This window comes from Pollicipes pollicipes, unplaced genomic scaffold (genome assembly GCF_011947565.3).
Source record: "Pollicipes pollicipes isolate AB1234 unplaced genomic scaffold, Ppol_2.1 Scaffold_6052;HRSCAF=7182_pilon_pilon_pilon, whole genome shotgun sequence".
In the NCBI taxonomy this organism is placed as follows: Eukaryota; Metazoa; Arthropoda; class Thecostraca; order Pollicipedomorpha; family Pollicipedidae; genus Pollicipes; species Pollicipes pollicipes.
In genome coordinates, this window is record NW_023596805.1 from 14,415,307 (window position 1) to 14,438,660 (window position 23,354).

Genomic DNA, 23,354 nt, shown 5'->3' on the forward strand with positions numbered 1-23,354 from the left:
TTTGTTTATTCGCATCGCAAGCAGGATTTATTTGTTTCGCATATGCTTTCAACATCCAGTTCTGCTAGTGCATCTGCTGCATGCACGAGTACCTGGCTCGTATTTTGACTCGGCTTTCTCCCACTGTAGTTCCTCTCGTAACCACAGCTGCATTTGCGCGTACCTGCAGTTGCACGCCTTTTGTAAGTTGTCCCGGCCGGTCCGTCTGGCTGCGCAGTGTTTGGATCGGCGACTCTGTCCACAGTTCGGTAGCAGTCCTGGAGGACTAGCCGAACCAACGCAGAGTGTATCCGGAGAACGGCCGGCGGGGGAACGGCTGGCTCCGTGCAGAGTTGTACAAACTCTGCTGGGAGCTCGGCTGGAAACTCTGCTGGGAGCTCGGCCGGGTGATCTCCTGGGACCTTGGTCGGTTGTTTGGCGAGTTGCTCTGCGATGAGTTCGTGTCTGAGCTCTGCGAGAATCTCGCCTGTAAGCCCGAGAATCTCGACGGGTTGTTCTGCATTAGGCCTAATTGCTGGACGGCCAAGTTCCCCAGGGCCAGCGTAGCCAGGTTGGGCCGATTATTCCAGGTCAGCAGGTCATTTGGTGTCTTTAAGCCCTGTGGACATATGTCACAGGTAAGCGTCTTTTTAGGACATAATTCACGTACTGGGAAGGTCCAGGTCACTGGCACATTGTACAAGTGACATAAAATGTGTGGGTCGGAGGGGCAATGCAGCGAGCATGTCGGAATATTAAATGCGTGGAGAGGATCCGCATATGCAGATTTGTTCAGCCAGTCCAGCGCTGAGCCGGTTCCCGGCTGTTTTCTATACTCACCGTCCGGTGGCAAGCCGTGCTAACCAGCCGGTGTTCGGCGTCCAGGCCTCGCCAGTTTGGCGTTGGCTTACAGTCCGGCTGGCTGTGACTGACTGACACAACATAGGCGTGACTGCTGGGGGTTTGAATCTACCACTGCCGTGGGTGCGTGTTTCATACCACGGCAGCCGAGTTTAAGTTCCCTGTCATACTGGTTACGTAGTCATCAAAAACACATCTGCCAAACTAGTGAAGACCAGGTTAAAAATGCTATGGATGAACTGAAAACGGCTAAAAAGCACAGAGCGTTGTTACTCTAGTCAGGAAACCTGAGGGCACTGGCGGCGTTCAGTCCTGTTGCCGAAATGTTTAGCGACGGGATTGCCGACTGGGGAATCGGCACTTTTTGGACGTCCCTGTTCTGCGGCGGCCAAGGCTGAGGCGTTGGGATTTCCAGAGTGAGACCCAGAACTGGTTTGGTGGGGGCCGGAGCCGGAGGCCCGCGCTTACCCCGCCTGTGGACGGGAGAACACAAAGCTCAGCCCGCGGACGGCCGGCATCAGGAAACAATGTCAACCTCGCGCATAATCGTGCATCACTGCAGTCACGTTGATAATTATCAGTTGGGACATACTGCACATAACTCGTTTTGAAAAAAGCAGGCATGCTGATCCACACTGACTTAAGCTGCGCCGATTGTGTCAAGGCACTATTGCACCTCGTTAAGGCCTTTTATTGCCCGCAATGATCGACATGGCTTTCTGTTTAGGCCATGTGGAAACAGCGGCGACTCACTCTGGGGGAGAGGTGACGACGCGGTCAACTCCAGGATCACCTGTGGCAGATGCAAGAAATTTGTTTGCATGCACGCTCTCGTCCTGCGATCGGCTGGCACAGGAAACGGCCGGCACAGGAGATGGCCGGCACAGCAAATGACCTTTCCACTTATTGGAACCTCCTGCGCTCCTGTCTTACACAAGAGTGGTTGAAAACATGCTTCATGCCGTTAGTACAATGCTTAGCACAAAGCTCGCCATTTAGAGTTGAGGCGAATCTGCACCAGATGACCAATCGTGTACGTACCAGAGTAAGACAGATAATCCTGGTTATGCTGGTGATCCTCATTCTTCAGTTGTCGATGGGAGTGTACTTCAATCTAAAAAGAAGGACATGCATCACTGCAGTCACGTGGGCTATGAATGTTATGCGCAGACCTACGCTACCATCACAGTTTTTTAAGATTGCATCGACTTGAATTCTATATCACAAACATGGCCACGTAAAGTCCATGGTGGTTTTCACCCGAAGTTCACTTGATGCTTGAAGCTCGTTACCGACAAAAATTATAAATTACGTTGCAGCTTAAGGCATTATTAACTGGACGTGGAGGACGCCTGTTGAGCTTGGAGACGTGCAGCGAGCAGGGTGACGCAGAGGTGATCGCAACAAGCATGTACATGACCATACTAGTTATGATACAACATGATATGGTCTATACTATATGATGCACTATTACATTATACTGAATGGGACCATTTTCTTCGGAAGCCAATGCATACGGTGCATATCAGCGCATGAATTTATTCGACACAGGTGCATCGAACCCTAACACGCGACCGGGTGGCCGGTTGGGTGCCCTTCGCTCGGGTGGGGGCCAATTTGACCTCGCTAAGATCTCAGGAACTAACCGAGTAGAGACACCACATTACACAGGGTGTGTTGGCCAGCACGTGAACTAACTTGGGTTAAAGCTTGAGATCCATAGGCCATAACCTCCGGGGCAAATGTCAAACATGGTAAAACTCCTGGTTAAGCTAGTAAAGTTAAACTCTAGTAAAGTTAAACTAGTTAAACTCCAGGTAAAGCTAAGTACCCTCAGAACCTAGATACCTGTTCTAAGCAAAAGGTCACATGCTCACTTGAGCTCAGTTACCTTGTCTGACCTTTCGAAGGTCATGGTGACCAAAATTATATAAGAGTGCTTTGGGTTTTGCATTTGAATAAGCAATAAAGATAATGCTAGGCAGTATCTTACTAAAAAAAAGTGTTGACCTGGGTCATTTTAGGTCAGTGTCCTGTTCTGACCCTTCCATTAGTAAATTTGAACTGAGCACCAAAATCTACCCCATACAGCAAGCCTTAGAGTGATAAAGGGCGTTGGTTTTGATCTGCGTCTGACCTTCATACCTGGCCCTGTGCATTCAATTGTTGTGTTGCCTGAGAAAGCATCTAGAGATGTATGGCGTCCTCTAACGCCCCGTTGTTGCATCAGATTGAGCGCTTCCCTAGAAAGGAAACCATTCCGGAAAGTCTTCTAGCCGGTCATACTGACTTCCGCACCCGAGCGCGTGTTAAGCGTTTGGGAACAGATCTACAAATTGGATTGCCGCGGCATCGGCTGCCGCGGCATCGGCTGCATGGCAACGCCAGTCAGTTGTAATCGAAAATATGTTTTTATTTGGTCGATAGTAAAGGTATTCGACGACTGTCGGTGACCGATCGGAAACAAAACGCAAATATTTTTTGGTGATTGCTGGTCACAGTAAGCTGGGATATGCACGTTTGCATTATCATTGCCCAGTGTTGTTCGGTTTCGGTCACGGTGTGGTGCATTTGAGACCAGTTTTGGAGAAAGTGACGTTAGCCAACCCCGTAAATAAACGGCCCACTGCCTTCTGCGTGAGGCAGTGATGTGATAGCGCAATGATTTGTGGGCGGCGCATTTTCTTACACCAAATCGTCACCTTCAGGCTTCCATCTGCTCTTGACATCAGCCCTTAACAAATGTCACGCAATCTACGCTTTGCGTACGATAGCACGCCACAGCCTGCACAAATCCACGGGCTGCGTACAGTAGCACGCTACAGCCTGCACAAACCCACGTTCTGTGTACAATAGCACGCCACAGCCGGCACAAGTACACGGTCCGCGTACAATAGCACGCTACTGCCTGTACAAGCCCACGTTCTGTGCACAATAGCACGCCACAGCCTGCATAAATCCACGGCCTGCGTACAACAGCACGCCCCAGCAGGCACAAGTCCACGGTCTGCGTACAACAGCACGCCCCAGCAGGCACAAGTCCACGGTCTGCGTACAACAGCACGCCCCAGCAGGCACAAGTCCACGGTCTGCGTACAACAGCACGCCCCAGCAGGCACAAGTCCACGGTCTGCGTACAATAGCACGCCCCAGCAGGCACAAGTCCACGGTCTGCGTACAACAGCACGCCCCAGCAGGCACAAGTCCACGGTCTGCGTACAATAGCGCGTCACAGCCTGCACATGTCGACCAACCTTTCGGCAGTAAAGTAGTCCGTTTTGTTTTGCGTCAGAATTATTTTTTTCCCCTACGTCACGGCGTGCCCTGGTCTTCGAGACCTAAATCAGTTTTCAACCCGAGCTTTTCAACGTTTTACAGCATTAACCTTTTTTTCTTTTTCAACCAAATGAGCAGACAAAATTGTAGTGATAGCGCATCTACGCAGAAGCCTCATCAAGGGGCTTCCATTTTAAGGGCCTGAAGATACTGCAGGAATACGTAAGTTGTTCAGTGCATTAGCGAGGAGCATCATTCACATAGATAAGACCGTATTATTAGTCTTATTCCTCGGAAAAACCGGGAATATGGAGACATAGTTGAGTTCATATTTCGGCAACGTGCTTTTAACGAAACAATAGCAGAAGTGACTTCAAAATTGACTATTTTGAATTTCGGCATTTTGAATTGCCTATCTATCGTCAATTTTGAATTCGCTTTTGCTATTGTTTCGATAAAGGCATGTTGTCGAAACATCAGTCTGACTATATCTCCATTGTCCTGGTTTTTCCGAGGAATAAAGCTAATACTACTGTCTTATCTACTGCAGGATTGCCTCAATAGGTTTGCTATCCGGTCCTGAAACCTACGCGGCGACGGGAACAGCACTACTGGAATGTAGGCTAGCACGACAAACGTGAACACAGTGCGGCCACAGGCCGGGCCAACCGGGACCGCTGAAACTATACCAGTTCCGGTTGATTGATATGACAACTCGGTCAGCCTGAGACTTCATTACTCAAAACTGGATCGTCTTCATTGATCGTCCGCCGCTGCCACAGCTCCCTGCGACTAACGCCGTTTATCAGCGAATCGTCCGCAGCTCCGTGTGAGCTATGCTGTCTACCAGTAGACCATCCGCCGCTGCCACAGCTCCCTGCGACTAACGCCGCTTATCAGTGATCTACACATACATAATTAACATACACAATGATCTTTTATCTTAACTGTTGCCATAATGCCTGCATGACCGTTGTCAGCTATTTTGCCGTCCTGCGGCGCTTGCGTTTCGCACGCGACTAAAGAGGTCTTCGCGTTGCCTTCATGGTATTTCAAATGGCGTCAACGGCTGATTTGTAGCACAAACAACAGCGTCACTACGACGGTGAACATGCCCTATTTATGTGACGTACACGGTCATGTGACATACGCCGTCTATATGTGATGTACACAGGTTATGCCTGACATATACTGGTCATATGTGATGTGCAGTCTATACGCAATACACATGGTCCACATTCAAATAACGGGGTTTTCAATAAAGAACGTTGTCTATGTGTGATCTAAACATTTATATTTAGCGTGTACAGTTTATGTGCAGCGTGTACAGATTATGTGTGACAAACACGATCGGCATGACTTTTATCTGGCAAGTAAGGTCGGCACATGGCAAACATTGCCGCTTGGGGCCATCGGCCGCCCGGTGACAGTACTGTGTTGAATGTGACCCATTAGCCTCACACCATCGAGGCGAGTCAGAATGCCAGTCAAGCACCGGGCGTGAGCCAGACACATTCACATACAGCTACATGATTATCCGAAGATGACAGCGTAGGTGTTAAAAACAGCACTAACTGAGACAGCATTGCATGATGGAAGCTTACGCGCAGTCTTTGATGCAAGACACAGGGATAGTTTACAGGGATATCGCCTACTAAGGCTAGCATCTTAAGCAGATAATGCACACCTGATGTGAACGTCTATGTCAGTTAAGAAGCACCGTACTTGCTACAGCCGCAGCTTGCTGCAGTGTCGTGTTCAGCCGCTGGTCTCCGCCGCCGCCAGCCCCTACTGCGCGTTCACTCGGTGTCCTCCCGGCCGACTGCCGGCGCGGCGCCTCATGACATGCGCCGCAGAAGGAGGAAAGTTCGGCCGCAATCGGCTTACAAACGGACCAAGGCCATACAACTACACGAGCAAGCAGATCTATTTCTATAGATAGAAAAACGCTTGCGCTAACGAAATGTGCTGCATAGGCATAAATTAGGAAAGTTTTGTAACTGTGCTCCCAGGCATTTACTGCTGTTAGCACAAAATTGACGCACATAATAATGCACATTGAACACAGAGGTGACTGGCGTGGAGAAGTAGATGCTGTTGACCCATCAGTAGAACGGAACAGGACCGGAGAGAATAGTGTACAATTCGAGTAACAGGTCGAAATATTAAGTACAGGTAATATAATTGATACTAACCACTAAAACGACGAATAACCAGCATCCCAAGGTACATTAAAGGCTGCTTATTCTGCAAACAAACTTTTAACTCATAATGCCGAAAAACCAGGAGCTGAAGTTATTTGAAGCTCCTTATTATTTGAAGCATTCATTGATTTTGATCAACATGTTTAAGGAAACGCGATATGAAATAATTTTTGACTTTCTTGGGCGAGGGGCGTTATCATTTTTTGGGGGGGATGGCGGGGACAAGTCAGGATTAGAGGAGTGACACTGGAATCTAGACGACACAACCTGACCTGAAATGATATTTTGGATTGGAAGATTTAAAAGGCAAGTATTCTGTAGACAACATTGGCTAAGACACAAATGCATTGGGACGCAGTACATATAAAGAACGGGCCAAATCAAGCTTTCTGTCCCCAATCTCCACAGACGTTCTTACCTCACTGGGCATGACATGGAAGCCAGAAGACAGGAGATGGATGACGTGAGGCAACAGGATAGGAACGGGTTAGGCAACGGGTTAGCATCCGGGGCAGAATGAAAGAGAACAAGGTAGAACAGGAAGAAGGGATAGTTAATAGCACAGGACAGGATATGGCAGGGCAGAACAGGAGACAAGATAAATCGAGACAGGCCCGGAGCTGACATGACGTGACAGGGTAGAAAAGAAGAGGATGGCACAGAACAGCACAGCACATAATGGAGATTTACTCGCCAAAATCAACAAGATTTGCCGACATAAATCGAAACAAGATGTTGCTTTCCACCTTCCCCCAATATTAATAGGGACCTCGGCTATTGCACGCCCCCCCCCCTCACCTTGCCCCCCCTTTCTTACCAGCACTGTCCAGTGTCGTCATCATCAGTTCACATATAACACCTGTGTTTATCTGACTGTGCAACACCGCGCGGCGACCTAGGGCTGGCGCGGGCAGGGGTGGTAAAAGTATACGTTTCGTCGCCGACCACATCTTCGGAGGAAAAATTGTCGCCAGCAGCGTAACGCAATACAATAGGACAAAATGGTCATTCAGTTCATGCCCGGTAGCGTCATCGGTAATCAGCGTATCACCGAAAGTGTCTTTCATTACTGCAGTTTTCAATATTATGCACATAACCCAGACGTTCAGTCATACACTGCCCTTGAACAAATGTCGGAACAATGGCTGCTGTTGGAAAAGCCGGCGCACATGCTCTAAGCATATGAGATAGTCCAATCACAATAGAAATCTTCTTTCACCCTCCGGACTCGTCGGGGCCTCACGTTTAAACTTGATCCACGACTGGATTTGCTTTCGTCGACCGCAAAAAAGCAATGAAAGGCCTCGATAGCCAGGGCAGCTAATGCATGGCAGATTCCAAACCAGTAGCAAGCGGCACTAGGAATGATGTTAGATATGAAGGCTTCCACGAGGCCAAAATCTGCATTCCGGGCCATGAAAGTATTAACTGCTGCAGCGGAATGACAGATTTAATTACTAACATCTAAACATTGGTAGGCATTCAGTCAGCAAGCCCAAATTGCCCTTTGCATGCAAGTAGCATGGAAACCTAAGGTTTTCTGTGATGTCTGTCATATATGATGCAGGAGTACCAATTCAAATTATTTTCTGGGGCACCACCCAATATCTATGTTGGGTTGATCCCCCTCAATGCTAATTGCTTCCTCCCCCAGCCAACATTTCTAGATGTAAAATCACACAAGATATGAGATTAAAGCTTCCTATGACACAAAACCTTCTCTGGACTTAATTTACTGACCATGATCCATGGGTTGCTATGTTCCCTAACCATGAATAAAAATTGGCACTCCTGTCATTATGCCACCACCACGCAAAATATATTAATTTCTACTATCGGTGAAGACTGCGTATAAGGCAGGTTGTCTGCCTTCACAGCCTGTACTTAAATGTACACAGTGATTATGCTAATGGTTCCATGAGGACAATTTTAGAATTCAGTGTTAGCAAAAACAGTCATGAAACATGCCATATTTGAATCCATGCAATGCCATGCTCACATGTGCAAGGAAAATATGCATATGAATGAGCGCTGCAGCATGAATAGCTTGCAGAGCTTTCCTGTTACAGTAGGGGTGTTATCATCGGGAAATAACCAGCATTGTCTTCAGACCCGCTGAGAACAGGATGGAGAACAGGACTCGTCGGGACCCGCTGAGAACAGGATGCTGAATCGCGGCACAGCCAACGAAGTAAACAAAGCCAGAAATCGAATCCTGGGCGGGTGTTCATGACACTGCAATGCGAATGCCGATTGCAAAGTTGCAGTGCACTGAAAGTCACCGCCCACCTCATATCAGTCGCATCGCAATTATCAAAACACGCCCTTGCAGCCAGACGAATCCCCATATCTAGATCTGTTTCAGTACTTTATACTGTCTAGTTTGGACACTGAGGGTCGGCTGTTAAAAACAGCGAATCAGCCGACCAATCCGACCATAGGAAATACACTGCTTTGTCTCCGATCTGTTATCAAGTCGGGCAACTAAAAATCAGAGGATAAGTTTGGTCACCGGGCTGGATTAAAATCTAGGAAAGATACCAGTGTGCAGCAGAGTACGGTAAAAAGTATTTATGGAAACGTTTGCTTGTGTGGTCAGGGTGTACTTTCCTACCTAACGTTAGAAAAAATCATTGTACACCATTCGTCGTGTTTAAGGCAGGACATATCGTGAATAATCTCAAAACAGGTAGAATCATGCTCCTACCTTCGAATTTCAATAACTTCGATGGCGGAACCCCGAGCGCCGCGCGCACCGCACCGCCTGACTCCCTAGCGCCGTTTATGCGGTGCCGTTGCGTAAATACAATATTTCTGCTTACCAAGAACTCTACAAAATGTACGGGGCCAAAGTAAACCATTCGTCGTGTTTAAGGCAGGACATATCGTAAATGATCACAAAACAGGTAGATTCATAATCTTGCCTTCAATTTTTTATAATTACGATGGCGAACTCCCGAGCGCCGCACACACACAGCACCCGCGACACCGGCGCCATTACTGCGCGGGTCACAACATTACTGTGCATCAAGCAGCATCAAGAACCATAAAAATGTACCGGGCCAAGGTAACAAGAATCCATGAAATTGATCCTCGACGCCAACGGGACCATGGGTTGCAGGGAGATTGGGTGGGGAATGTAAAGCAAAATGAGAACATGACAGCTAAATAAAAGCTCACTATATGGCACCTATATATGGCATGGAACATGGACGCCAATGGGATGCTGGGTTGAAGGGGATATAGGGTGGGGAGGTTAGGTTAGGTTAGGTTAGGTTAGGTTAGGATAGGTTTGTTAGGTTAGGATAGGTTAGCTTAGCTAAGCTTAGGTTCTGGTCTATTAGCTTATATCTAAGCTCATAAGGTCTATGAGCTTATATCTAAGCTCAGGTTTGGTTAGGTTAGGTTAGGTTAGGTTAGGTTTGGTTAGGTTAGGTTAGGTTAGGTTAGGTTAGGTTAGGTTAGGTTAGGTTAGGTTAGGTCAGGTCAGGTCAGGTCAGGTCAGGTCAGGTCAGGTCAGGTCAGGTCAGGTCAGGCTAGCTTAGCTTAGCTTAGCTATGGGATGCTGGGTTGAAGGGGATATAGGGTGGGGAGGTTAGGTTAGGTTAGGTTAGGCTAGGTTAGGTTAGGTTAGGTTAGGTTAGGTTAGGTTAGGTTAGTTAGGTTAGGCTAGGATAGGTTAGGCTAGCTTAGGTTAGGTTAGGTTAGGTTAGGTTAGGTTAGGTTAGGTTTGGTTAGGTTAGGCTACTTTAGGATATGTTCTGGACTATTCTGACCTGTGTGTTTCATAAATGTACCTATGCTCGATAAGAAACGATTTTGGTTGCTTTATTATTGTTACCTTAGTCCCGTACATGTTTTATGGTTCTTGATAAGCAGAAATATTGTGCTTTCGCAACAACGCAGAAACGGCGCTTGGGAGTCGAGGCGGTGCGGTGCAGTGCGTGCGGCGCTCGGGAACTCGCTATCTTATTTATGAAAATTCGAGGGTATGAGCATGATTCTATCTGTTTTGCAATTACTTACGATATGTTCCGCCTTAAACACGACGAATGGTTACCTTGGTCCCGTACATTTTGTACAGGTCTTGGTAAGCAGAAATATTGTATTTACGCAACGGCAACGCATAAACGGCGCTGGGGAGTCCAGGCGGTGCGGTGCGCGCGGCGCTCGGGAGCCCGCCATCGAAGTTATTGAAATTCGAAGGTAGGAGCATGATTCTACCTGTTTGAGATTATTTACGATTTGTACCGCCTTAAACACGACGAATGGTGTGCAATGATTTTTTCTAACGTTAGGTAGGAAAGTACACCTACACCGCATGTGTTGTGTGACGAAATTTGTTACCATGGACACATAACATCTATGTATGGAGACCCCATGTTATGTTTTGCACAACATGGGGTCACTGCATTTGCATTGCATTTTGCATAGCATGGGGTCACAGCATTGCATTTTTTCGTCTTGGCCGTCAGCAAAATTTGCTGTCCAAAAACATTTTGGCCCCAAGCTTCTTGTGAATATATGCATTTTTATCGCCGACCTTATCCATCAAATCGGCAGGTTTTACCACCGCAAAATACAAACACAATATAACCTTGTCCACATACCTGAATTTAATAAGTATTACCAATTACAGCTGCGCTTCTCACAAACCTCACAAGCAATCAGCAAAAATAAACTTTACTCGACTCATGTCTTCCAGACAGCAAGGAACTGAAGATGAGCTGGAGTGAACTCTGAACAACTGAACAAGAGATAGACTAACCTAGACGTCAACTGTCGTTTCCACTGGGATGCCTCCCTTACCTTACCATACCTTAAACTCATCTATCAGGTTACTCTATGATGGGTTACGAGTCAAAACAGGCTTCTGCGCCCCGTGTACATTAGTAATGTGCGCCACTTTACCAGCATTCCAAGACTACGTAAGTTAGAGGCAAAACTCTCACAAGCTGCGTGTTGCGTGGAAATAGTTAGGGATGATGTCCGGTGAGATCATGCGCGACATGCAATGCGCATGTGAGGCAAGACGACCCTGCTGCTTATATCATATAGCCTCAGCAAAATCATGCTTAAATCAAGCTTTCGGAGGTCCAAGTGGTAGTTAAGGAGGGGCTAGGTATGCATTAGCTCATTTTTGTGAAAATTGACAATTAAGTATGACTATTTAAGTTTATAGGAAGCAGACAAATTTTTCACTGATTTTAGGATAGGATATAGCGTAGGAGTTTGTACCATACAATATCCTTTGGTTTCTACCTGAGATCTGGCAAACTCTCAGGATGAATTTGAGGATGAACAATATTGTGATTACTGCTCATAAACTACAATAGCAAATCTTGAGTTGATTTTGCAAAAAGCTTTACAAGTAGTGCTGCATGCTAGGCTTTTTATCACTCCGCAATGGTTTATTGATTTGTATGGGGTGTGCTGTGCTTACTGGTGCTGCCATTTGCATTTGAACCATATGACTCGTTGACACAACATCGTAACTAATATTGACTCACCATTCGGTCCATGAAATTATGAAGAATGTAATTCATGTCACGACCCAAAACGACATTTTTCCAACGAATCGATTCAGTTCACAACTCATCCAAAACGATCGACTCATGAGTCGATTTATGACTTGCCTGGGGTTAAACACAAGTCTGCCACGAACCGAGGGATTTTCGTTCGAGGACTGAGGACTCAGGACTTAGGACTCAGGACTGCGCAGCGATTAACAGCTTACGATTCGTTGAAGGACTGGAACTAGAATCTCACTGCAGTAGTCTCGTCCACTCTCGTTCGCATAGGGCCCAATTCCTAAGTGTGTGGTTCAAAACCGCTCAATCGCCAGCTTCGCCCCTTCATAACCACCCAAATTTGCTGCGCTCGTTGTTCCATTCCAAACGTTGAACAGTTCATCTACATGAAAACGAAAACACGTCTGTCAGAACCGCTGTATTTCACAAGTAGGCTAAGGCATCGGCAAAAAAATTTGTTTAACACGCAGCCTTGCACGTTCACAGCTCTACACCCAGTACAGATCCATTCCAATATCACCATATGATGCCAAAGAAGAGCAAGCACGTGCCTGGCTTATTGTTTTTGGTAAATGTTTAACAGAACCACCATCTCTATCATCTCTAAATAAGACTTTTCATCATGACCTCGGTTTCCGCCTACATCCTCATATTGCTATCAGCAATATGTAGAAACATGTTTCTGAACCGCTTTGAACTTCTGCATGCTCACACATTTATGTCGAGGGTTCCCGTGCCTTACAAGCATGTTGTGCAGGCAACCCTCCTCGCGTTTAAGAAAGGACGCAAAATGACCATCGCAGTCGGCGCGCCGTTAACCTCCAATCATCATCAGCATCATCACGTATAAGGAGTACGTCCTGCTTCAAGAACCAGATACCTGCTCACCTTCTTTTAAAGGTTTAATCCGAACCCTTTGAATGGATGGATTTCCGGGATCAGAGCTCACGCTAAGCAGTGCTTGTTGTGTGAGCCCTGACCCCTACCATCCGATCGCGCAATTCCATGTCAACGGCATAATTTTGTGGCGAAAGCTTAACGTGCCGCAATGCTCGGCACGGTCCGTCCTGCACTCTGATGTCAACTGACCTTTAGCGCGACCGCTGCCACCGGCCGCAGGCCATACCTGTCAAGGGCAAACAGCGAGCGCCCTGAAGCGACTCGAACCCAACCCGCCACGGGTGGGCGGATCGGAAGGCAGACGCTCTAACCAACTGAGCCACCGGGACACCTCAGCCAGACACCTGAGCGAACACTAAACGAGCCACCCATAGAGCGTTTCCCTGCGTTCCACGTCGCAGACGACTTCACCTCGACGACAAGGCTGTCATTCGCTGCTATTAGGTGCAATATCCAAGGGTCGAAATATCTCTCAATGTCGATATTTGCCTGCTTGTTTGATATATCATTATTCGGCGCACCAGTAATAGTAGACGACTGGCGTTGGGTTCACAATCGGTTAACAAATTATTTGTTGAGGTGACGCGTGCCGAGGCGTCTCCAGTGACACTGAGGAGGTGCCCTAACAAGCCCAGCCGGCCGCGCAGACCAGCAGCGGGCAGCTGGCCAGCCGCGCATGCACCGGCTCCATCCTCGCCCATCCCACACACCTTTAAAGCTAGCGCATCCCTGTGCTCCATCCCTGGAGAGACGCGGGGTTTACAACACTCCCAAACATAAATATATTTGACTAAGGAAGAAGTAACTCAAAATATTGGTAATAGGTGGAATTAATTTGTGTACGACAGGAAAATTGAAAACCTCGAATGATGAAGCCAGCATTAGCAATCAGACCATGACAATGTAAATGCATTGGACTGCGGCGACAACCCGCGGGAAGTTTTCCCATGTTACCCAGAAAGCTTTTGCATCCTTGACATTTGAAAAGCCCAGAAATTTCAATGCAGCACGTAAGATCTGTGAAAAGCAAAGGCGTTATAGCAGTATATTTAAAAGAATTAGAGAGCCGGCTGCTCTCATATCTAATTCTGACTCGTATGATGCTTACCACATCATAAGAAGCTTCTTCCACGTGAGGAAGGTGGAGGCACTAAAAATCTAAGATTATGCCATACAAATCTATACAGAAGAAGATGAGTTCGGGTAGTTAAAAATGAAGAAGCGTGCTGTCCCTCCTCAAATCGCTTTTAGTGCAGGATCTCGCAGATGTATGCATGGGCTGAACTTTTCAAACGCTGCGAGTAGGACCGAAACTTACCAGCAAATGTTTGTGAGCTTTGATGTTGTGGCTGTGGACTTGCATCATAGTGTTGTGTCATTCATCTAACGATCCAACTGTATGTCGACATTGAAACGTCGAAAGTTTCTCAGAATCACGAGATAAGACGAGACGTGTATTGCGGGATGAATGTCATTACCAGATGAGCAAGTGATATAGAACATTACGCTGACACTGCTTTGTAACACCATTCCGTGTAATAGTATAAGCCGCCAGCCAATTGCCATCCTTGGAGCTGGCTACTTTTAATCTTTCTCTTACTAACCGACATCATCATGATAGCATTAATGATGCAGTTTTACCCTTTTGGCCACCATTCATTCTTTATTTTGTTAAGTAGGAAGCACATTTGTTAGTTGTGAGTGCCGCTGCCTTAAACGTTTCGGTTGCTAGTGGCATTAAGGTAAGGTTCTGTGTGCCGCGGTCGACAGGGGTCTGCGCTCGTGGTCACCTGTCAATGAATGATGGATAGATAGGAAAAGGGGGCTTGAGGCATGTATTATGGTGTATGCATCGGCTCGTACCACCTGCGTCTCTTGGCAATAGCGGAAAGATCTCACAAGGGAGGTCTCATCTCGCGATCTCCGAGATGAGACCTCGGACCCGGTCCGTTTGGTACGGCCCGCTCTGTTAGGCTCCGCGTGTTCAGGTTATACCACAAATCGCTGGCAGAGAGACCCAGCAGAGGCCGCAGATAACTGTGGCGAAATGGCTTTTTAACATTCGACTGGAAAATCATGTATATCCAGGTTTGAATTTGTATGCCTATGTTGTCATCTTAAAATGGCATAATTACGTGCGTCATTTTTAGATTGGACGCCCTGATAGCGTTAGCCCAGTGCGCGAGCTAGGGCTTTAAAGAAGGCCCATATTTTTCACAATATATTTTTTTCTTATCGCCTGCACGCTGCTGAGATGCTTCTATGTACCATGTGCAGTGCAAGATAGTCGCACACAGGAAAAACCCTAAAAAATATATAGCATTTGTCCAAGCGTCTCGGGTGTGATGAAAAGCTCCTCACCTCCTGAGTGTCATGCACAGCCTTGCTCCCTGGCTGCTAATTTGTTTGAGGTATCACTGCCAGATACGTTTTTGTATTATTATCACCACCTAGAATATTCTTTATATCCGGAACCCAAGCCCCCAGCACCCCCCCCCCCCCCCCGCGCCGTTGTCAGACACAGTCGTTATTGGCGGTCGCGGGACGTACGCCAGCTTAGGGCTGACTTGAGAAAAAAGCTGATCGGGCTAGGAATGCTGGGGGAGGGGGGGGGGGGAGAGAATGGAATGCTCGAAGTCGGTGGAACACGCAGGGGAGGCCACTGGCGACGGCAGTGTACTGTTTGGCGCTTCACTGGAAATTTAGCGCTTTAGGAGGAAAATTGTCCAGGATGATTGTCCATCCTGATTTGGCGCCGGTTTTGCACCGCGCAGGAAAAATCCTAAAAACACGTTCAGTGCTTGAATGACCCATTGTTTTGACTGACTGGCTGCAGCTCTCATCGAAGTGTCCGGCGCAGCAGCACACACCTTTTCTCTCGTCGCATTCGTCTGCTTTTTAAGGAAAAAATTATGTGGTGCTTGCTTTGATTTTGGCAATGTGGTGACTCAGAATGCCTTTGTGCCAGCACTGCAATCAATTAAAATTTTTGCTCTCTGGTGAACAAATTAGTTCGAACTGGCTGGCACCAATGGCGTTGGCTGGGCGGGATGGTAGAACCGGTCAGGCACCACGTGCAGCTCTCTTTCCGTGTGCAGTAATGCGCCCTTAACCACGATAATCCACCTCCACCGTTTAGCTCGTGATTTTTAAACGGAAGCAAGGAACTAGCTGCATTGAGTTAAGTTAGTTGTCTTGAACCCCATGGAAAGAATGCACGCTCAAATTGGTTGGCATACTGCGCAACCAGTAAATTACACTGGCAAGCGGCCTACTAGATATCAACCTTGGGCGCCCCTCGTGCACAACTAACCCACATTTGCTCCATGCATTCGGGACCCCACAACATTCGTCCCAAACTTATCGATTTGCTGGCACCCACATCACAACACTCAACACTGGCACGTGCACCCATGACACGGGCTCCCCCCCCCCCCTTTCATCGGCTTGGCATTAGCATTGACGCGCCTGCGTGGGTCCTCACTGCGCTGAAATGAATATAATTCATTTTATCGCAAACTTCCTTCGAAGCCACGTTTTTGTCCTTTTTAAATCGCATCGGGTCAGTATGTCATGAGCCTGGCGCCGACGCGACTACTGACTCGGCCCCAGGCGTACCTGCTCAGTCACCAAGCTGTCAAAACCGCAAGCCACGTTCTTCCTGGAATGTTTCCTTCATCCCCTGACGTTCACGACATGACTCATCATATCCGAAACGCCAATAGCCCCAATCGTCTTTGCCACCACGTCTCGATGTGCTCGCTAGTCATGCGAATACATCTAGGATGAAGTGCAACGGTGCGTTGAACGTCAACGACTTGTAGCCAACGCAGGCTCGCCTTTGCGGATTTGCGCGGGTACATTATGCGGGCCCTGTGACAGGCTTTGCCAACATTTCAGAATAGCTTAGATTTTCAAACAGAGATTAACATTACGCTTGTTCGATCTTGTGACAGTCGATGAAGACCAACCGAAGGCAAAAAACAGCAGGATTCCATGTGCTTCGCGTAAGACATAAGTGATTCAAACTGCCTCGTCATGCTAGAGGAATCCGGCAAGTTAAGAACACCAGAATGAATCATGGGACTGGGAGCTGTGCCGATCATGCCAGGACAGCAAAACCATCCTATGACACTGACATGCATCGCTATCCTGGAACCCTGACCACATTTACCACAATGGAAAATCGGCTTGCCTCTAATCCCGCTTTTCGCAAGAAAAAAGCAGAATGGCATTTTTGCTGTCACATGCACACGAACCAGGTTCCAACCAACCAGCACGTGGCAGCAGCATCGCTCGCTACATCTGTCAAGCGGCCACATGCATGCGAGGTTATAAACCGCGGACAACACGTAACATGCCGGCGCTTTGTACTTTTACAAGGTTTTAAATGAGCGGCTAGGTGAGCCTGTCGGGGGACAGAAGATCTTGGTCTCTGTGAGCCTATCGGGGGACAGAAGATCCTGGCTTCGGCGAGACTGTCAGAGGATAGGTGATCCTGGCTTCGGCGAGACTGTCAGAGCATAGAAGATCCTGGCTTCGGCGAGACTGTCAGGGACAAAAGATCAGCGATACTTTTAGGGAACAGAGGATCCTGCCTTCGATGAGCCTGTCAGGGAACAGAAGATACTGGTTTCAGTTTGTTGTGGGGCAACATTTGCGGGTTCAGCAAACAGTTGGGCATTTTCAGAGGCGTCATTTGCTGACATCCATCTAAGATTGCAAACTGATCGTGACCGTGGTGCAAGAGGAAATAAATCCGAGTAACAGCTTGAGCGGAGTAACGTAGAAACAAAAGTTTCATTAAGTTCTAAAAAGTTCTTAAATCTCTCCCCAGCGTGCAATCTCGTTCCGTCTGGAGGCGTGGTGGTACGAACAGGGAGCAGACAAGAAAGCGGCCCGCAGTGCCAGGAAGGTTTCTGGTCTGGTCTGGGCGGCCCGCAGTGCTGGGAAGGTTTCTGGTCTGGTCTGAGCGGCCCGCAGTACCGAGCAGGCTTCTGGTCCGGTCTGAGCGGCCCGCAGTACCGAGCAGGCTTCTGGTCTGGTCTAAGCGGCCCGCAGTACCGAGCAGGCTTCTGGTCTGGTCTAACCCAGGGTCGTCTGGCGAATCACGCAGCGCCTGGCGATACTGTTTGTGTTGTATATACAGCAGAAGGCAATGTCGAGGCTCAGCCTGCAGGCCCAAGGTTGGTTGCATTAGGACCGGTCATTTGGTGACACCGTGCCGGGATACAGATGCTCCTTGTTCACCGGTGAACAGGTCAGCGCCTTGCAATGACCTGTCACCGGCAAAAATGACCCGCTCACCGGTAAAAATGACCTGCTCACCGGTAACAATGACCTGCTCTCCGGTGAAAGGGACCTGCTCAGCGGTGAAAAGGACCTGTTCACGGGTTAACATTAGCTCTCAGAGTGCTAACTTCAAAAAATAATCCAAATGACTATCATCGCTCGCCCTCTAAACGTGGGCTGGCGTTCGTAACCCTACGCTGGCGGGAGTCGCAGTGTCGTACCGTCCTCTCAGCAGAGTGAATATGGTCTAGACAAGCGGCTGTATAATGTATCACTGTATAAACGTATTTATGTGCAGCAGCAAAGTTTTTCAGGGTGATATTTCAGATAATTTTACACAGCAGCTGCATTATGTTTTGGACGCCCAATTCCAAAAGTTTTAGTTTGCTTATAGAAGGAGTAAGAACAAAGAGTGAACCTGGCCATTTATTACCATACCAATAAAGCATCCAAACAATGCGTTGCTTGAGGACCACAGAGTTCACATACTCCTCCCACGTCTGCATCACCACCGTTATGGTGCATTCGTAAGCGAAGCCAAACGTCTTTTGATTTGGTGCGTTTAGACTGGCAAAAGCCACTGCGGCATGAACTACACCTGTGTGATCCAGATGAAGGCAGGCCCGCTACATACTGCTGTTGCGTTGACCCTATTCTGCGTCACCATTAATTAAATGAATTTTCAGTCCGTCGCTTGCTGAAACTGCATTCAAACATGGCGGCTGAAATAAAATGGCGGCGGCTGGCGCTAGAAATGGGCGCGTTTTACCTTACATTGCGGAGTGTGGGCAGGAGAGGTACAAATATAACCATCAGGTGTTTATATTTCCCCCTTGACAAATGGAAAGGGCCGGTGCCTCCTAGCCCCTTTGGTGGCGTTGCCTCTTGGTGTCTCCGTATGGTTGGTATATGCAACTTCCGTGCGATCTGGGATGAGAATGTTACGAGCATGAAAAGAATGAAGAAATGAGTTAACTGAATCTCGCCAGGATACAGAGTGACATACTACAACGTGACCAAATTAATGCTAATCGTATCTTAATCTGCATGTTGTTATGTGCAGTACGGGTTGCAAACTATACCCAGATGGTGGGGGACTTTCGTGGCAACTTCAATAGTTTCCAGCGCGTCGTAAGAATGAAACAACGCAATGTCCGCGAAACTGTCAGGACCATATCTTCAGGCACGTAGCCAAACCATCTCTCACGGAGGCCAGATGTTGAAATATCTCCGAAAACCTGCGAAGCCAGACCTAAGTCCTGCGAAATGGCCCGGTTCCTAGTGTAAGTCTTCTGGCTTAGTGTGCTATGCCCCCCTCCGTCTCAGCCTTGGCTACGTCCCAGTATTTCCTGGACTATGTGTTATGTTGTCCGCAATTATTAGCAGCATTGCAGGCCAGGTTATTGGCAAGGGTTGGAATCAAATAAATGTACTTTTTATATTATTGTTCATTGCTTTATATCTACAACGTAAGGTATTAAACCAATTGTTCAAATTTCAATTTGTTATTTGCCGTTTTCACAGTGAGCGAATGCAATAGATAGGTTTCAAAAAGCTTGTGGAGTGTTTAACTGAATTTGAAGTATACATTCATGTCTCTGACGAGGAAATTTCTTTCATGCAATCTCATTAACATACCTCAGCCCATGCCTATAGTTTATCAAAATTCCTGGAAATACTAGGCATGGCAATTAATGTGCGTGCTACAACAATGTTGCATCGATTGAGAGTGTCGGATGTCGGCTGTCTTACGTTTGCATCGGTGCTGTATGGAGCAGGGCGGGCTCTGTGTATCTTTCAAGTACCATACGTCTTGGATAATGTTCAGGTATATAAGCCCTGCAAGCTCTGTAAGCGCTATAAGCAAACTCTCTAAGCACTGTAAGTAAGAGCTGTGAGCACTGTAGGCAAACTTTGTGAGCACTGTAGGTAAGCTCGGTAAGCACTGCATGCCTATGAACAGGATGCTACAAGGATATAAGAATTTATTGTGTCGCGTCAGTGTCAATGATCCCACCGAAGGTTTTTAATACTCATTATGCTCATTTAAAGTCGTTCTGCTTCAAGTTAGAAGACCACAGAATGCCCAAAGATTAACCAAAACCAGAAAAGGCGCATGTTACAGGTAACAGGATACATCTGCAATATTCACCACATCTGTCCACATTGAGCTAAGTTGTAAGGGTTTTTGGTTTGTTATTTACCTGTGCGACTTTATTATACCTGTGCGACTATATTATACCTGTGAGACGTTGACCTCGTCCTGATCTTAGTGAATGCAGTGGCTTGCTCTGAACGTCACAATTTTCCCCGATCGCAAAACGGGTAGCTATGTAACAAATACTTAAGATCTCGTAGCTCTCCACTCCACCGATTTTGTGCTTTGTTTTTGTTTTTGTTTTTGCCTGGCCCCGGAAACTTTAAAAGGAAGGATTGCTATCCTCCAGGAGTCGTTGTCATCACTGAGACTTTGCGACGCGCTCGGCTGCTGGAGTTGTACGGCGCCACCTACCTCTCACCAGGCGAGGGTGGAAGGAGGCCGGTGGGAAGGGCGGACACGGCGGGGACGTCCCCCGGTTGAATCCTGCTGATACCTTGTCTTCATTTCAAAAAGGAACTTCCATCATCATTACTGTTGAAGAGGCGTTTTTTTTCAATGATATAATGATACTGGATTGATACATACTCTAGTAAGCAAAATTCGTCAAAACGATCGCACAAATTGTCAGCCGTCGAGTGTATGATGTGTGATATTCGGTACAGAAAATGTTATATACTGATGGCGTCATGCAGGATACCTATGCACACGACTTTTTTGTGTAGCAATGCTCGGCACAGTGCTCTCTGACGTCTCCTGACCATTAGCGCGGCCGCCGCCACCACTAGTAGGCCACACATGTCAAGGACAAATAGCGAGCACCGAAAGCGATTCGAAACCACCCGACGGCGGGTGGCTAGATCGATAGGCTGGTGCTCTAACCGACTAAGTCATCGGAACGGACGGGCAATACAAATGAAACACACCAAATTGCAAGACTGTTTCTTTTTGCGCTCTAAACCTTCTGCAGCAACTCCACGGTGAAAGTGGTGACGACACGTAATGGTTCTTGACGGAGCCTACAAAAAGAGCAGTCGTACCTGGGAAATTTGCATTGTAGCGTGTGCAATACAACTCAATAAATATTTTCACTTTTTCTTTTCAAAATGCTTCACAGCCGTAAAATGCAGGCACATGATGATCCAGACACCTCGCAATCCGGCTATGAGCTCCAGGCATGAAAGGCACTCAACGCGCTTGGGCAGCATGGGGAGAATATCGCCCAGCGGTCTTTTGGAGTCCTAGGAGCATCGCGCTAGCTAATTAAACGGAGTTTTCGGCATTTGGAGATATTAAAGCAGGCTTGGATACGATAAAATAAGCTCACTTATAACTATTGCCATACTTTCAGGCAGAAAAAACTGCTCTAGACCATACAATTCCTACGTCGTAAACATGCTCTTCAATATGTCATTTAAAAAACACAGTAGTGAAAACCAAATTTTTCGAGAAAGAAAAACAGGAGAATGGAGTCCTGATATTCCGGCAACATGCCTTTATCGAACCAATAGCAGAAAGGAAATAAAAATTGCCTGCCAATGATTCCACTCGACTTTTCGGGTCTTTTCAAACAGCAAGCCACAGTTTTTACAGGACACCAACATTCAGGGGATTAAGCAAGGAGCAATGGCCAGCCACTGCCACGGTACATTGAATGTATAAGAATTAGAATACGCGAAAACATGTGTACATGCAGACGAATTCAAGCCAATCACGCATCACGCTTCATTCAAGCATGCAGCGAGTTGAAGTAAACAAGCATCACACGTCACGCATCAATTACGCATTCAAGCGATGTCAATTAAAACGCGCCGGGAAAGTCCGTTGGATACCCTTTGCTCGAGTGAAGGTCAATTTGATCCCCCTGAGATCTCAGAAACTAAGAGAGCTAGAGACACCAAATTTACAGGGTGTGTTGACCTGTACGTAAACTCACTTAGAAGTTTGAGGTTCTTGGGTCAAATTCGGGTCAAATAAAACCTCCGGGTCAAATAAAGTAAAAAAAAAAAACAGGCCAGATTCGAAGTTGGTCTCCAAAGGGTCTCTAAACTCTAGATAACTGTTCTAAGCAAAAGGTCACATACTCGATTAATGTCAGTGACCTTGTTTGACCTTTGAAGGTCATGGTAGCCAAAATCATACAATACCGCTATGAGCTTTGCATTTGAATAAGCGACAAAGATTACACTAGGCAAAACGCTCCTAAAAACAAAATGTTGACATGAGTCATTTTAGGTCAATGACCTATCCTGACCTTAGGAGGGTCCAGGGAAGGTGTATAATGCGGTTCCTGTTATTTTAAAAAATCGAAAAAGACATCAGAAGCTACCCCATGCAATAAGCTCTAGAGTAATAAAACAGGTTGGTTTTACATTGGTCTGATCCTCATATCTGATCCTAGGTTGATGTAATGTCTTCACTCAATTGTTGTGTTGCCTAAGAAATATCTCAGACACGTATGTTTCCATCTAACACTTCGTTGTTGGATCAGATTGAACGGTTCTCCCAAAATTGCCTTCGCTGAAGCCATGGCCTAACTTTGACCTGCCATAAGTCTGTGACCTCACAAGGTATATCTAAATTTTTGATGCCAGACGATTTGCTATTTAATTGTCTACAGTTTTGCCAAATTTGGCGTGGCTACGCCGTGCTGTTCGGAAACCATTCGAAAAAAACATTCAGAGCGTCAATTTGACCCCCACCCGAGCACCTGTTAAACAGGCACCGCGCATCACAAGTTAGGCATCACTTGCACATGTAAGCGATTTGAAGCTAGCACACATCAAGCATCCAGGCACATAGCAAGTTCGCATAATCGACTATGATGAGCCCTGTACGTTAAGGTTTGGTCGCCGACTGTTTATAAGCACAAATTCACTTATTTTCCTGTCTGGGTGATCTTGTGCTCTCTAGATAGCTTAAAAGAGGCGTAGGGCCCCATTTCAGCCTGAGCGTGTTTTGCCCAAAAACTGGTCACCGAAAGGGGCATTCTTTGCTTTGTTTTTAGTGTCCCACGGGTGTTCATTATATCTCAAACGAATAGGGCGAATGGACTCCCCGACATAGACTTCCCCCGGCCATGTTTTTCATAGAGCTTACACTTGATAAAAAATATGATCACCCGTTACCACGATACAATGCTTATCTAAGTATAAGAATGCGCGAAAATACGCGTGCATGCAAACGGGTTTAAGCAAATGGGCATCACGCATC

At 47.1% G+C, this 23,354-nt stretch overlaps 1 protein-coding gene across 3 annotated transcripts in view; it reads right to left on the reverse strand.

Annotated features, from left to right (window-relative positions):
- The window catches only part of LOC119104263 (uncharacterized), a 56,234-nt gene continuing 32,880 nt past the window's right edge, over positions 1-23,354 (reverse strand). For 2 of the 3 annotated variants that reach the window (XM_037227960.1, XM_037227957.1), the window contains exons 5-7: positions 1,882-1,954; positions 1,594-1,633; positions 810-1,313 (exon numbers count right to left, since the gene is read on the reverse strand). In XM_037227960.1, coding sequence (XP_037083855.1) covers positions 1,115-1,313; positions 1,594-1,633; positions 1,882-1,954 — 312 coding nt within the window. In that variant the 3' untranslated portion in view covers positions 810-1,114. Of the gene's footprint in view, positions 599-809; positions 1,314-1,593; positions 1,634-1,881; positions 1,955-23,354 lie in introns of those variants that run through there. The other variant, XM_037227958.1, reaches the window with a different exon arrangement.